Source organism: Mugil cephalus, chromosome 19 (genome assembly GCF_022458985.1).
Source record: "Mugil cephalus isolate CIBA_MC_2020 chromosome 19, CIBA_Mcephalus_1.1, whole genome shotgun sequence".
Classification (NCBI taxonomy): Eukaryota; Metazoa; Chordata; class Actinopteri; order Mugiliformes; family Mugilidae; genus Mugil; species Mugil cephalus.
The window spans coordinates 12405589-12418368 of NC_061788.1; the positions used below are offsets into that span (position 1 = coordinate 12405589).

Genomic DNA, 12780 nt, shown 5'->3' on the forward strand with positions numbered 1-12780 from the left:
GTACTCTTTCTTTTGCGCGCTCCCTCTCAGCAACATGACTGCAGATACTTATGGACTCTTTTATTTAAAGAGAAGCGGCGGAAACAATGGCACGAACACCGTGGCCCTCAACAATGCGGCAGATATCTCCGTTGTTGTGATATACTTTTTTGTGGTGTTAGCTGTTGGAGTATGGGTAAGTGGTCCAGGCCTTCATGCTTTACTTTGATCAAAGAAATTAAAAATCCTGACTATATTCAGCCAGAAAGAAAATGCAATGATTCATTTTTAGTGAAGGATTTCCAAACACCTGATGAACCTGTGCTAGTTTTGAAACAACCCACTGGGCTTCTCACCTGTCTTCATAGAAGCATCCATGTTGTTACTGTCACGTGAACAGTGATTTGTCAACATGATGCTTAAAGCGTCATGGCACAGTAATGGAGTGGACTAACCAACTTGTTGACCAGTCTAGTCCTAGCATGAATATATTGAGTAAAAATAGAAAGTTGTTTTTTGTTTTATTTCTGAAACCTGATCTTCTCCTGTTGCAGGCTATGATCCGCACCAACCGATCCACTGTGGGTGGCTTCTTCCTCGCAGGGAGGAGTATGGTGTGGTGGCCGGTGGGTATTGCACAAAGTGAAAGAGTGATTTTTAGATGTACTCACATGAACGTACTCCTACTCCTAGACATCTTTCTGCAGTATGTCTACTGATATTTATTTATTAGTGTGTGTATCCCTTGAAAAGTTAATCAGCAGGTATCTCCGTCTGAAACCCCTCTTAGTATGAGAAGTTCAACAAAAGAGAGACAATGCACATCCCTGACCTGAATTAACTGCCTACAGATCGGTGCATCGCTCTTTGCTAGCGACATCGGCAGTGGCCACATCGTAGGAATCGCTGGAACTGCTGCAGCCACAGGAATAGCTATTGGTGCATTTGAATGGAACGTGAGTAAAAGTGTCTGCTATTAATACTTCTTACACAAATATATCTCTAACCTGTGACACAGATGCTGCATTATAAGTTATCTCTAACTGAGGATAATCAACAGATTACCACAAGAGTATCACCATGCAGATGATCTTTATTTGAGCAAACTATACTTGAGAAAACATGGCACTGATTATTTATTCTGTGTTTCTGCCTTACCTGTGTGTTTCAGGCTCTTATTGTAGTCATCTTTCTGGGATGGCTCTTTGTGCCCATCTACATTAAAGCTGGGGTAAAGAAAACACACGGCTTAGAAACTCTTCATACATATTTACTTCAAAAAATGCATTTGTAATTATTGTGTTATTTTACTGTTTGAGCAATGAAAAGAGAGTCAAACAAAGAAAACTAAAAGTTGTGGGTGTGTCTAGGTGGTCACCATGCCAGAGTACCTGAAGAAGAGGTTTGGAGGACAACGCATTCGCATCTATCTCTCTGTGCTCTCCCTCTTCCTGTATGTTTTCACCAAGATTTCAGTAAGTGACTGTGACACAAGATTAACTATCTCTATTCCTTCATTATGTTAGGTGTTATACATATATTAAAGTGATGCTTTGTGTTCCTTTCCAATCAGGCAGACATGCTTTCCGGTGCCATTTTCATCAACCAGGCTCTTGGGTTGAACATCTACCTTGCTGTTATCTTGCTGCTTTTGATTACTGCACTGTACACCGTCACAGGTCTGTACACAGGATAAATTAACATCCTTTTTGACAGAACTCACAGAGATCCTGCTCGTAAACTAAAGAACTCTTATCTGCATAAATAACACCATGATTGGGGATAAAGTGTCTTCAAGGCCATTTTAGGACACACATAACTCCTATCTTTCCTCATATCTAGTTTATCTGTGGTGTTATTATGGTTAATTACCCATGGACTAAGATAAGCAGGAGCTGTCCTTCTGTTGATGATCTATAGTAATGCATTTTTAGTTTATTTTTTTGTAAGTGTTCTTACATAACTGATTTCATTCTCTCCAATAAGTTTGATTGGATAAGTTATAGGGGATAAAATGTTAAGGTTTTCAATTGAACATTTGGTCATAATATCACATATTGTATTTCAGGTGGTTTGGCTGCAGTCATCTATACAGACACTTTACAGACCATCATCATGGTCGTTGGATCGTTTATTCTCATGGGCTTTGGTAAGAAGATTTTTTCATTTTTATTCTTCTGCTTTTTTATGAGCTAATATGGCAGTTCAAGACATGTTTGTAATGCTGTAAATCATCTTCACATCCTCAGCTTTCAATGAGGTGGGTGGCTTTGTAAACTTCCAGGCCCTCTACATGACAGCCGTCCCCTCTGTCACGGGTAACTTCAGCGCCAACTGCTACGAACCTCGGTCAGACGCCTTTAATCTATTTAGGGACCCAATTACAGGAGATCTGCCATGGCCTGGCCTGGTCTTTGGACTCACCATTCAGGCCACCTGGTACTGGTGCACTGATCAGGTCAGTAAAGCAAAAGGCAAGAGCTGTAGAGCACACAATTTATAAGTTATACTTTCACTGGTGTGCGATTCTGGGAAGCACACAGTCTCTAGGTATCAGATTTTTAGTTAGTGATGAAAGTGAAAGACTGTGAAACTCAAGTACGGTTGTGTTGTTCAACTAGAAGGTCAAAGATCTGTCATACTAGCGTAATTCTCAACTTGACTCAGTTCTTTCACCATCTTCTTGTATGTATGTATCATACATGTTTGGAATGTAACTAGTGATCTGGGCTGCACAGTGTTGTGGTGGTTAGCACTGACGCCTCACACCAAGAAAGTTTCGGGTTCAAGTCCAGGCCGACTGGGAATTTCTGTGTGAACTTTGGATGGGTGTCTGCATGGGTTCTCCCCGGGTACTCCATGACTTCCTCCCACCATCCAAAGACACGCTTGTTAGGTCCATTGGTGATTCTAAATTGGCCTTAGGTAAGAGTGTGAATGGTTGTCTGTCTCTCTGCGTTAGCCCTGCAATAGACTGGCATCACCCTGTCCAGAGTGTACCCCGCCACTTGCCCGATGACAGCTGGGATAGGATCCAGTGTGGTTGTGTTGCAGGCGGTTGTGTTGCTACCATAGTTCGACATGACTTGCAGAGTACTTGCACGTGTAATGCATTGTTTCTTCTATATTCAAACTATTGCCAAAACGTGCCGTTGTTTTTAGCCACAAGTTCACCACCGTCATCCACAATGTCCTCCACGTATTTCTCTCTTTGTTCCACCATTACGATGCTCTTGCTTGATGAACAAAAGTGTGTTTGGCCTTAAGCAGCTTTGCTCACACTTCAGGAAACTAGGGCAGAATGACTTCATCCGATTGGCCAGATACATTGAAATGTAGCATCATTATGCAGGGCACATGTAATTATCTTAGTGCAAAGATGATTTTTTCTTATGTTGATATTGCGTTGACAACACATTTTCAATATATTGTGCAGCCCTACTACTGCGCCATAGTTATTGCATGGGAGCATGGCCTCCACCACTCCAGAAATGTAACTACACATTAGGGAAACATGTTCTGCAACAGCTGTGATTCGTCCGAAATGCATTTTTTAGTTGACAAATGCATAGAAAATTCACACTGCCTTTTCACTCAGGCCGGTAACCTGTATTCTACTTGGTTTGTCAATACTATTGGGATTATGAACAGTAACAAGAAAGTTTCCAGTATGAAAATCTTTGTCTCTTACCTGTAGCTTGACTATGCTAATATTTACAAGTGCTTAAGGTAGTATTGTACTTGAGTAAATATCTTTAGTCGCTTACCTCAAACACATGGTCCTTTTCTCAACAACAGGTGATTGTGCAGCGTTGTCTCTCCGCCAAGAACCTGTCTCACGTAAAAGCTGGTTGTATCCTGTGTGGCTACCTGAAACTTCTGCCGATGTTCCTCATGGTTTTTCCCTGGCATGATCAGCAGGATCCTCTATCCTGGTGAGTATGTTGTAGATTTTGAATTACTTATGACCTGTGTTGATTAAAAAAAAGATCAGTCGTTAAAAGTACTTTTGTAGCTTGTCTTACTACAGACACAATGGTTTATTACATTCACAATCTCCGTGACGTGCTTTGGTTAAAAGAAATTCTCAATGGTTGTGTAAAAGAGGCCCCTATTCAGCACTTTTCACACCGAGCCGTTAAAGCGCGTAATGAGCTCCTGTCACTCTGCCCCTCATACTTGAGAAATATACCCACAAAGGACACAGGCAGACATGGGTAGATTTGCCCAAAAGTTCAGCAATAAAGGTTTGAACAATACATTTCTTAATGTTTGGTGAACTTAATTCTACTTTGAGCTGCTGTTCGCTACCTTGCAGGCTAGTGAAAAGCAGGTAAGTCAAGGATTTATTGACAGCTACTCTGCGTGTTTGTGGTACAGTTAATGGTCATGATAGGCAGATCTTCCGGTGAATGCATGCATGACAAGGTCATGCAGCACTAACATTAGATAAAAGTTTTACTGTAGCACTGATGTTAGCTCACGGCTAATAACGTAATGCGCGAGCAGTAATGGGTATAGCAAGGGTTGTAAGACACCTCCGAAATTACTGTAGTGTATGCTTACCTACATTTATTATTTGAACTCCCTAACCCATGCCTTAATTATGAAAATATTGAAGTGCATTTGTACTATTGCAGTCAAAATGCCTACTGAACGAGAGAATATATGCTACAGGGAGATAGGTAGGGTACAGGTACATTCATTTGTATACTTAGATGAGTTGCTATTGTGCTTTTTTTATATACCTTTTTACTTTTTCAAAATAACAAGGAGACCATCTTGATCACCTTGTCCAGGTCATTGGGTGCCGAGATGTCTAGCACCTCACCCACATATGGGGTCGGGTCGGAAAAACCTTATCAAAGATAAGACTGTAGACACAGATGGAAAACAAATATTATAAGTAATTAGTTTTTATTCTATTATTCTGACCTCATAGAAGTGACGCATATTTTGCTACTTTATGGTATTTATATTATTTCCATTAGTAGTATTTCTTTTTTTTTCTTAAAAAAAGAGAGTGATATTTATTAACAATAACAACAATAATAGCTGCAGTGGTGTTGTTGTTTATGGTTATATGCGTGTTCAGATAAGATAAGTCGCGATAAGGCTTTATTGATCCCTGTGGGGAAACGTATGTGTTACAGCTGTAGAAAGTGCAAAATTAAAAGTTATTTAAAAGTTTTTTTCAAATATTACATAAGGAAACACACCTCACATGTTTGACCCATAAGCCTGAAACCACAAGCATTTTAGGGCATTAAATATTAAATATGGTAACGACCACAACGGGCTAAATCAGTTACCGTTAGCCTAACGTTACTGTTCCACGGTAGCACACACGCAAAAAAATGTAATGAAATATATATTACAAATACACTACAGCTAAACACCAGTCGGTTAACACGCATAATGACATACAAACACAATGAAACTCTCCATTAACCAAATAATAGCGGATAATAACGGATATTACTGAGTATGTTTAATTTAGCCCTGCGATTAGCTCCCCGTATATTAGCCACGTTAGCCCCGCTAGTCTCATTTAACTTTAACCGTCAAAATGTCTTGTGAAAAGTCACCATGGGCACTCATTAACTCTGAGCTCTTACCTCATGCATGAGCGTTAGCCCCTTTGGTAGCCTGCTGATAATACATCAGATGCTATTTGCGAGACTTAACTGAAAGAAACACAAAACCAGAATTATTTTAAAATGCTTAGCTTCGTCCTTGTAGCACAATTTCGATGAGTAGTGGAGTGCCAATGCATTTACGTCACAAGTGGCTCTAATTTGAAACGGCTAATTTGACGTCCACCCAAGCAAACTGATTGCATGGCTTTTTTTAATCACCTTTTGGTGACACACGTCCTACTAACTGTCAAAAAGTGAGATATTTCTTTAACACACACCTAATTATATAAAAAAAAAACTTTATTCCAGATGTGGTGGCATGTGTGGACCCAGACTTGTGTCAAGAGTACTGTGGTGCCAGCGTGGGCTGCACCAACATCGCTTATCCTAAACTGGTGTTGGAACTCATGCCGAATGGTGAGTCACTTAAGGTTTTGCGACCTGTGAATACAATTTAATTTTCCACTTCTCTTCCTTTCCTCTTATTAATGTTATTCTTTTATTTTAAGGTTTGCGAGGTCTCATGCTTGCGGTGATGTTGGCCTCTCTGATGAGCTCCCTCACCTCCATCTTCAACAGTGCCAGTACTCTCTTCACCATGGACATCTATACTAAGTTCCGCCGCCACGCCAGTGAGAAGGAACTCATGATTGCTGGCAGGTAAAAATAAATAAATAAATTAAATAATTGTGATTGTGTCTGACATGATTATTGGTTAAATTCATGACTGGTTCTGTTTGTGTTTCAATTGCCTACAGGGTATTTATTTTGATCCTGATTGGCGTGAGCATTGCGTGGATCCCTATGGTGCAGTCAGCCCAGAGTGGTCAGCTCTTTAACTACATCCAGTCCATCACCAGCTACCTCACTCCACCCGTTGCAGCTGTCTTCATGCTTGCCATCTTTTGCAAACGCGTCAATGAGGCTGTGAGTTCCCTCTTTAATTCAGTGCTTTAATTTTTTTAAGGTTTTGGTTTACGGTTAGTAACCCTTCCAATCTGCAAATGTTCACAGCATATGAACAGTGAATGTTTCTGATTGAGACTGCTACACATTGTCAATCCTTGCACTGGTTTTGGGGGTTTGAATAAATCTTGCACACACTCAGTTTATTTGGGTACATATCATCAATAGCAGAGCGTTGACAAAATACTAGCCTAGCTTAGCATGCACATTGAAAACAAGGGAAACCCCTTAGCTAGAGTGACCAAACGCCCATGTTTACATCAAATTTGTGTTGCATTTCTCTGTGCGTGTTTATAGACGCAATATAGATTTAATGTGCAGACAACAGAATGGGATTGATTTGTTCTCAATTTCAGCAATAAACATGTACTGTATTCCAACCTGTTGAACTATTCCTTTAAATATAACCTTTTTATGTTTCTAGCATTTCTGTATAAGCTGATGTTTTTCCTATTTCTTTCTTTCCTCAGGGCGCATTTTATGGTCTCCTCACTGGACTGTGCATTGGACTGTGCAGGATGATTCCTGAGTTCGTTTATGGGACAGGCAGCTGTGTTAGCCCCAGCAACTGTCCCACTATCATATGTGGAGTTCACTACCTCTACTTCTCCATCATCCTGTTTGTCATCTCCTGCCTCGTCATACTGGCAGTCTCCGTCGTGACCAAACCCATTGACGACAAACACGTATGTGACTGAGCTGAGGGATTAGGCTAGATAAATCATTCATCTGAGTGGAAGACACACCTATGGCTATGTTATGTAATTGTATGCATAACAGTTAGGCACCCCTGTGCTACAACAAAGATTATGAGAGTAGTTTTGAGACTACATCTTTGTTGCATTGCTAAAAACTTTGTGGTTGCTTCCATGGTTGTAGTTACTTCTGTAACCCGCCCTATGGTACTCAAACTTATATATAATAATTAATTCAACTCATGTGTTGTGTTGTTTTATTAGTTGTATCGACTGTGCTGGGGCCTGAGAAACCGTACGGAGGAGAGGGTGGACCTGGAACAAGATGACTGGGTTGATGACCAAGATTCCAGTACGGACATAGATGGTAATGAGCTGATATATGGAGCATATACAAGTAATGAGAATATCAGACATCTACACAGTTACAGATTCTCTTCATAGACTGTGTCTCTTCTGTTACAGAACCTGAGGAAGAACCTGGCTTCTTCAAGAAGGCACTGATGTGCTTCTGCGGACTGGAGAATAAAAAAGCAGTCAAGCTGACTCCAGAAGAAAAAGAAGAGCTGCAGAAGAAGCTCACAGACACCACGGAGGTGCCTCTTTGGAGGAATGTTGTCAATGCCAACGGCTTCATCCTCTTGTGTGTGGCCATTTTCTGTCATGGATATTTCGCTTAGAAAAATTCTGCACTTCAACAGCTCTAAGATGCTGTTATTTATATGTCAGTGACAGGATTATTTATAAATATAATTTGTGGACAAAGAAAACTAGCTAGTAGCCATCACCACCCTAAAACAAGATGCCTTTCTACTCCATATCATTACTACACATGTATTTTGTGTATGGTTGCATCAAGTCATGCAGGACAGAGGATAGATTTGCATTTGCCTCTTCTGTGAAACTTCATGGTCCCTGGATAACTGAGGTAAACCAGTAAAACACAGTTTAACATATTAACACATATTCCATGAAATCGTGTTAAAATAGTGTTCTGTTTGTTACCCATTGTTCTGACTCACATTGTGCATGTAGATATTGGGATAACTGTACGTTTTCTTGTTTTTTTTCTTTCTTTGCAGCCTTTTTTTGTGACTACAGACATATTCAGGTCGGTTATGTAAATAGGTACAACTCGCGAATGGAGCGGCAGGCTCACTCATGCGTGTCTTTATCTGAGAAGAGCACACTCATTCAGTTTATGATGGTGGAAATTTATTATTTAATTGGTGTTCCCTGTTCAGAAACACTCGAAAACATTTCAGTGTTGAATTCATTCCAGCCGCGGCAATCGATCTCCTCTTACTTTGGCAAATTTAAATACGCCTTTGTTGGCTCACGAGTTCACACATGAGTGCTTTAATTTAGGATCTTGCCTTGAGTCATTAAGAAAGGTGTGATCCACAGAATGCCAGATAATGACAGATTTTAAAATCATTACTAATTACCTAATTACTCAGTGTGCTACCTCATATTTGTATTTAAGCTATTTCCTCGAAATGTTTGCTCGAAGTGCACAAGGGCTGTCACTTTTCAAAGCTATGCACCTTACTGCATGTTGTTTTACGTGTTAATGAATAAAAACATCTCAGGGAAGAAGGACTGTGAATTACTCAAAGTGCTGTCTGGCTCTGTGCCTCCGGTGGTGCTGATGTTGTTTTTGTTAATAATGTAAAAGGATAGTTTCCTGCTTTATCACACTTTAATGTACTGGTAGAATCTGCCATGACTTAAGTTTACTTCTTAATCTGTGTGTACTTGTTGAATAAACGTTGAATAACAACACTCATGAACACTTTTTAATTTACTATCAAGGCTTGTGACTCACTACCATTAAAACTTGCTTACTATCTCAGTGTTATCACCAGCTCTGTGGTTAATGTACACCGACTGCTGTTGAATGATTTGTGTTTTCTGCCTTGGACCTGCACATTTTCTTATCATGTGGTTTTATGTCTTTTATGCCACCTTAAATCTCCACCAGGCACAAATTACTTTATAGCTGTCCGGATCATTTGTCTGGCAGTGAATCTTCCGATCCACGTTGTGGGTAAGAGTTCTTTTCTCTTACCCGCAACGTCAAAGAGTCAAAGATCGGATCACGTGTCTCTCGTCTCTCTCAAGTAAGAGGGGAGGCATCTTTGTTTCGTTCCTAGAATCCTGAAGCTATCTGTCGGCCATCTACATTCACTGTGATAAGTAACGAGGGGACCTGACATGCTCCAAATTCTTTGGTAACTGCAAACAAATGACTCGCTTGTAATGTGCAACCTGGTGTGACACTGGCTCGTTGTTTGGAGACAAAGAGTTTAATTATATAGTAAAGTAGTATAGTATAATGTTCACAGTATCTCTATGAACAATTATAAGAAACATACAGAAAGCATGTTAGGAGAATGCCCATTGAAAGTAGGAAATAAGAGTTGAGCATGAATACTTTGCAATGAGTTTACAGGTACCTCTGAATCCAAACTTTAAACCCGACATGAAGGTACAGCTGCCTCTAAAATGTCTTTATAGCATTTATAGCAAGCATGTTAACAGTCTGGTAAGCAACAGTTTTGGTAACCATAGAAATTCACCTATTCATGACAATTGTGTGGGGTGAATATTTACTTAATATTAGCTTCACCCTCACTCCACTATTTTTTACCTTTTACCTTTAACTTTATATCCAGCTAATGACTTGAACCAGCTGAATATGACTGATCATGGGTGTTGACCTGTTTTATATGTAGATGTGAATAGATATGAATGGATTATTCTTAGTCAACAAATTCATGAATTTGCGATGCCCCTAAATCCTACACACTGGATGATCAGTCTGGTGGTTTCGAAGGCTTTGTTTTCATTGACCCGTGACAGGAAGTGATAATTGCAGATGTGTTTTGAACTTTCGGTCCAAGAGATCCAAACAGTTTCAGTGGTATGATAATCATCTTTCTTGTCTTTGTTTAATAAGCCATAGTAAAAATTTACTTGTAGCAGAAAGGATCTCCACCACACACAGGTCAGCGTGTGGAGCTGTTGTATTAGCTCCATCTACTGTCGCTGATTAAAAAACACAACTGTTGTGAAAGCTTAATCGTGCAAATGCACAGGCTTTCATATAATTTCATTAGTGAGCCCCAGTGACTGTTGACCTGCTTTAATCGTCCTCATTAGATAATGACTTAACATACATTTATTTAACTGAAAACCTTTAGTTAAAAGATTGGGATCTTAATGCACTTGATTTGGTCATCTATATATACTATGTTTGCCTAAAGATCCATCACATTGCATTTCTTTATCTCAGGATAATGATGCTCACTAGGGTTTAACAATCTCCACAAGCAGATTTATAATAAAAATCTTTATAAGCAGTTTGGAAATCATAGTGAGTGTGAATCAGCACATTACTCTGTCCAAATATAAGCACAATCCGGGCAACATGTAAAACATGAAGACAGATGGCTGAGACACAGGGGCCTCCTACTGGCACATGGGCCTCACTACACGTGACAAGATTACCCGACACAGGTTGCTGCACACCTTTAAAAGCTTTAAAAGCTTTAAACCCTTTCTCCATGGAGGCTGTTCAGCGGGTTGGGTTTTAACCTGACTTTTCTGACATCACGGCTCGTTGTCCCGGAATAGTGTAGCACACTGTGTGTTTACTGAAATGGTTTAATGCTTATCTGAGTCCTGCTCTTATTTTACGGGACTCAGTGTACCTTAACAAACAAGGAAAAATTAATAATTTCCAGAGTGTTCTTCAGCTGACAACAACACATTACCAGGTTTTGTTGAAAGAAGTACGTCTTACAACGTCTCTGACATTTGTTTAAGGGGAAAAAGGCACACGCAAACCAAAGGCTGACATAAACCTCATTTTATGGCCTGCTGCAACCATTTGGCCTTCAACTTCCTGTGAACACATTTTAAATATGTTTACCTACAGTGACACTCGAAAGGAGTGTGCATTGATTTCTGCCTGTTCTCCCACATTGACAATCTGTCAACCCGTAAACAGTTTTTGCATCGCCGACACATTTCTTTTTGTTAAAGCTGCTAAAGCTGCAATGAACAGACGTTTATGTCACAGATGGATTGGTTGTAAATGTCAGAAAAAGAGAGATAACAGTAACCCAGTAAAATAATGTGCATACTTACTATTATACCAAAAGCACACTTTTACAGGCCGAACTCATAGATTATCTAAGATGAAGTAAATAACATCTTGTGACAATACGATGTTCTGCTGGGAAAACTTTGAACCTGGCATTCATTCATGAAGGCCCATGTCCATTCCCTGATGAGTTCAAGTTGGAGGCACGAGGGAGGCATATATATATGTATATGTGTCTGTGTGCCAGAACAAGTTATTAAAATGCTGTAGTCCCAAGGCCACTACTCTCAGACCGATCTGCTGCTGGCTGGTCATTTGGCTAACTAGGTAGCTCGCTATGTAGACAAATTGACCAGAAGGCATTAAACCTTTGCCAGAAAAAAAAAAAAAAGAACTTACCTCAAAGAGTTCAAATTAATATTGAAGTTTGCTTTGTCCTGAAAATAGATGGAAAAACATGACAGCAACAACGATTACACTTCCTATATAATTTTACTACGCATCGGACTAACGTGGTGCAAGAAACAATAACATTATGCATTTACACGGTTAATTAGATTATTACATATAACATAATTATTTGGTAATTAGATACCAGTTATCTCCTATTAAAGTGACAAAACCCCTCTTGATCCATTTGAAATCCATTACATGAAGCATTTTTGCTCTGACTAGGTTATAATTTTGATTACTTGGGGAATACTAGTGTCCACATGAACGCACCACTTGTGGCTCACTAACATACTTGTAATGGAAGCAACTGCACAGAAACCGGCGCTGAGCATTTACCCCTGAGATTCCAGCAAACATGATGTTCATACTTTACGTCGCGCTCTGCGGCCCCTCGTCACATTATGCATTAAAACTCAGGTCATGTGGACGCACCCCTCTTACACTGATTGAAAATTCATGCCACTTTGATCTCAGGATTATTTACTGGTCAGCATCAAGGCTTGAGCAGAGAGAAAACTTATCAAAACCCTCGTTATGCAACGTCATTGCATTTACTGATCTGCGTTGGGAGCTTAGGACGGTGCTGCCTTCAAGTTTCTGAGAAAATTTAGCAGTCTATTTTTTTTTTTTCTTAGAAGAGTCAAAGCAGGAATGAATACAAATGTCTTCTCTCTGCTATGCAGCAATCATGAATGGGATTTTGCATGTGTAATTATTTGTTTTTGCAACGCTGCCTTTCGCCGGTTTGACACAAACTTAATCGCTGAATGATTTTTCTTTTTTGCCAGATGACATATGTGCTGCGCTGTGGTCATTAGGTCTATTTAAACCAGCTTCCTGTGTTTCCTTTCTGTGCTCGGCAGGTGCGCCTCTGTGTACGTTAAAATAAGATTCATAGCTTCTGGTGGTCTCATATCTAACACGTCTGTGTGCGTTA

The 12780-nt window shown here is 39.9% G+C and overlaps 1 protein-coding gene across 1 annotated transcript; it reads left to right on the top strand.

Moving 5' to 3' along the window:
- Positions 1-9064, top strand: LOC124996732 (sodium/glucose cotransporter 1-like). Its single transcript, XM_047570013.1, is given in 16 exon segments — positions 1-175; positions 534-605; positions 831-935; positions 1151-1210; positions 1350-1454; positions 1553-1658; positions 2048-2128; positions 2229-2437; positions 3778-3879; positions 3881-3914; positions 5928-6035; positions 6128-6278; positions 6377-6545; positions 7055-7270; positions 7544-7646; positions 7745-9064. Coding segments are annotated over 16 exon segments (1977 nt in total). The 5' UTR covers positions 1-34; the 3' UTR covers positions 7960-9064.
- Positions 9065-12780: the final 3716 nt, after the last annotated feature.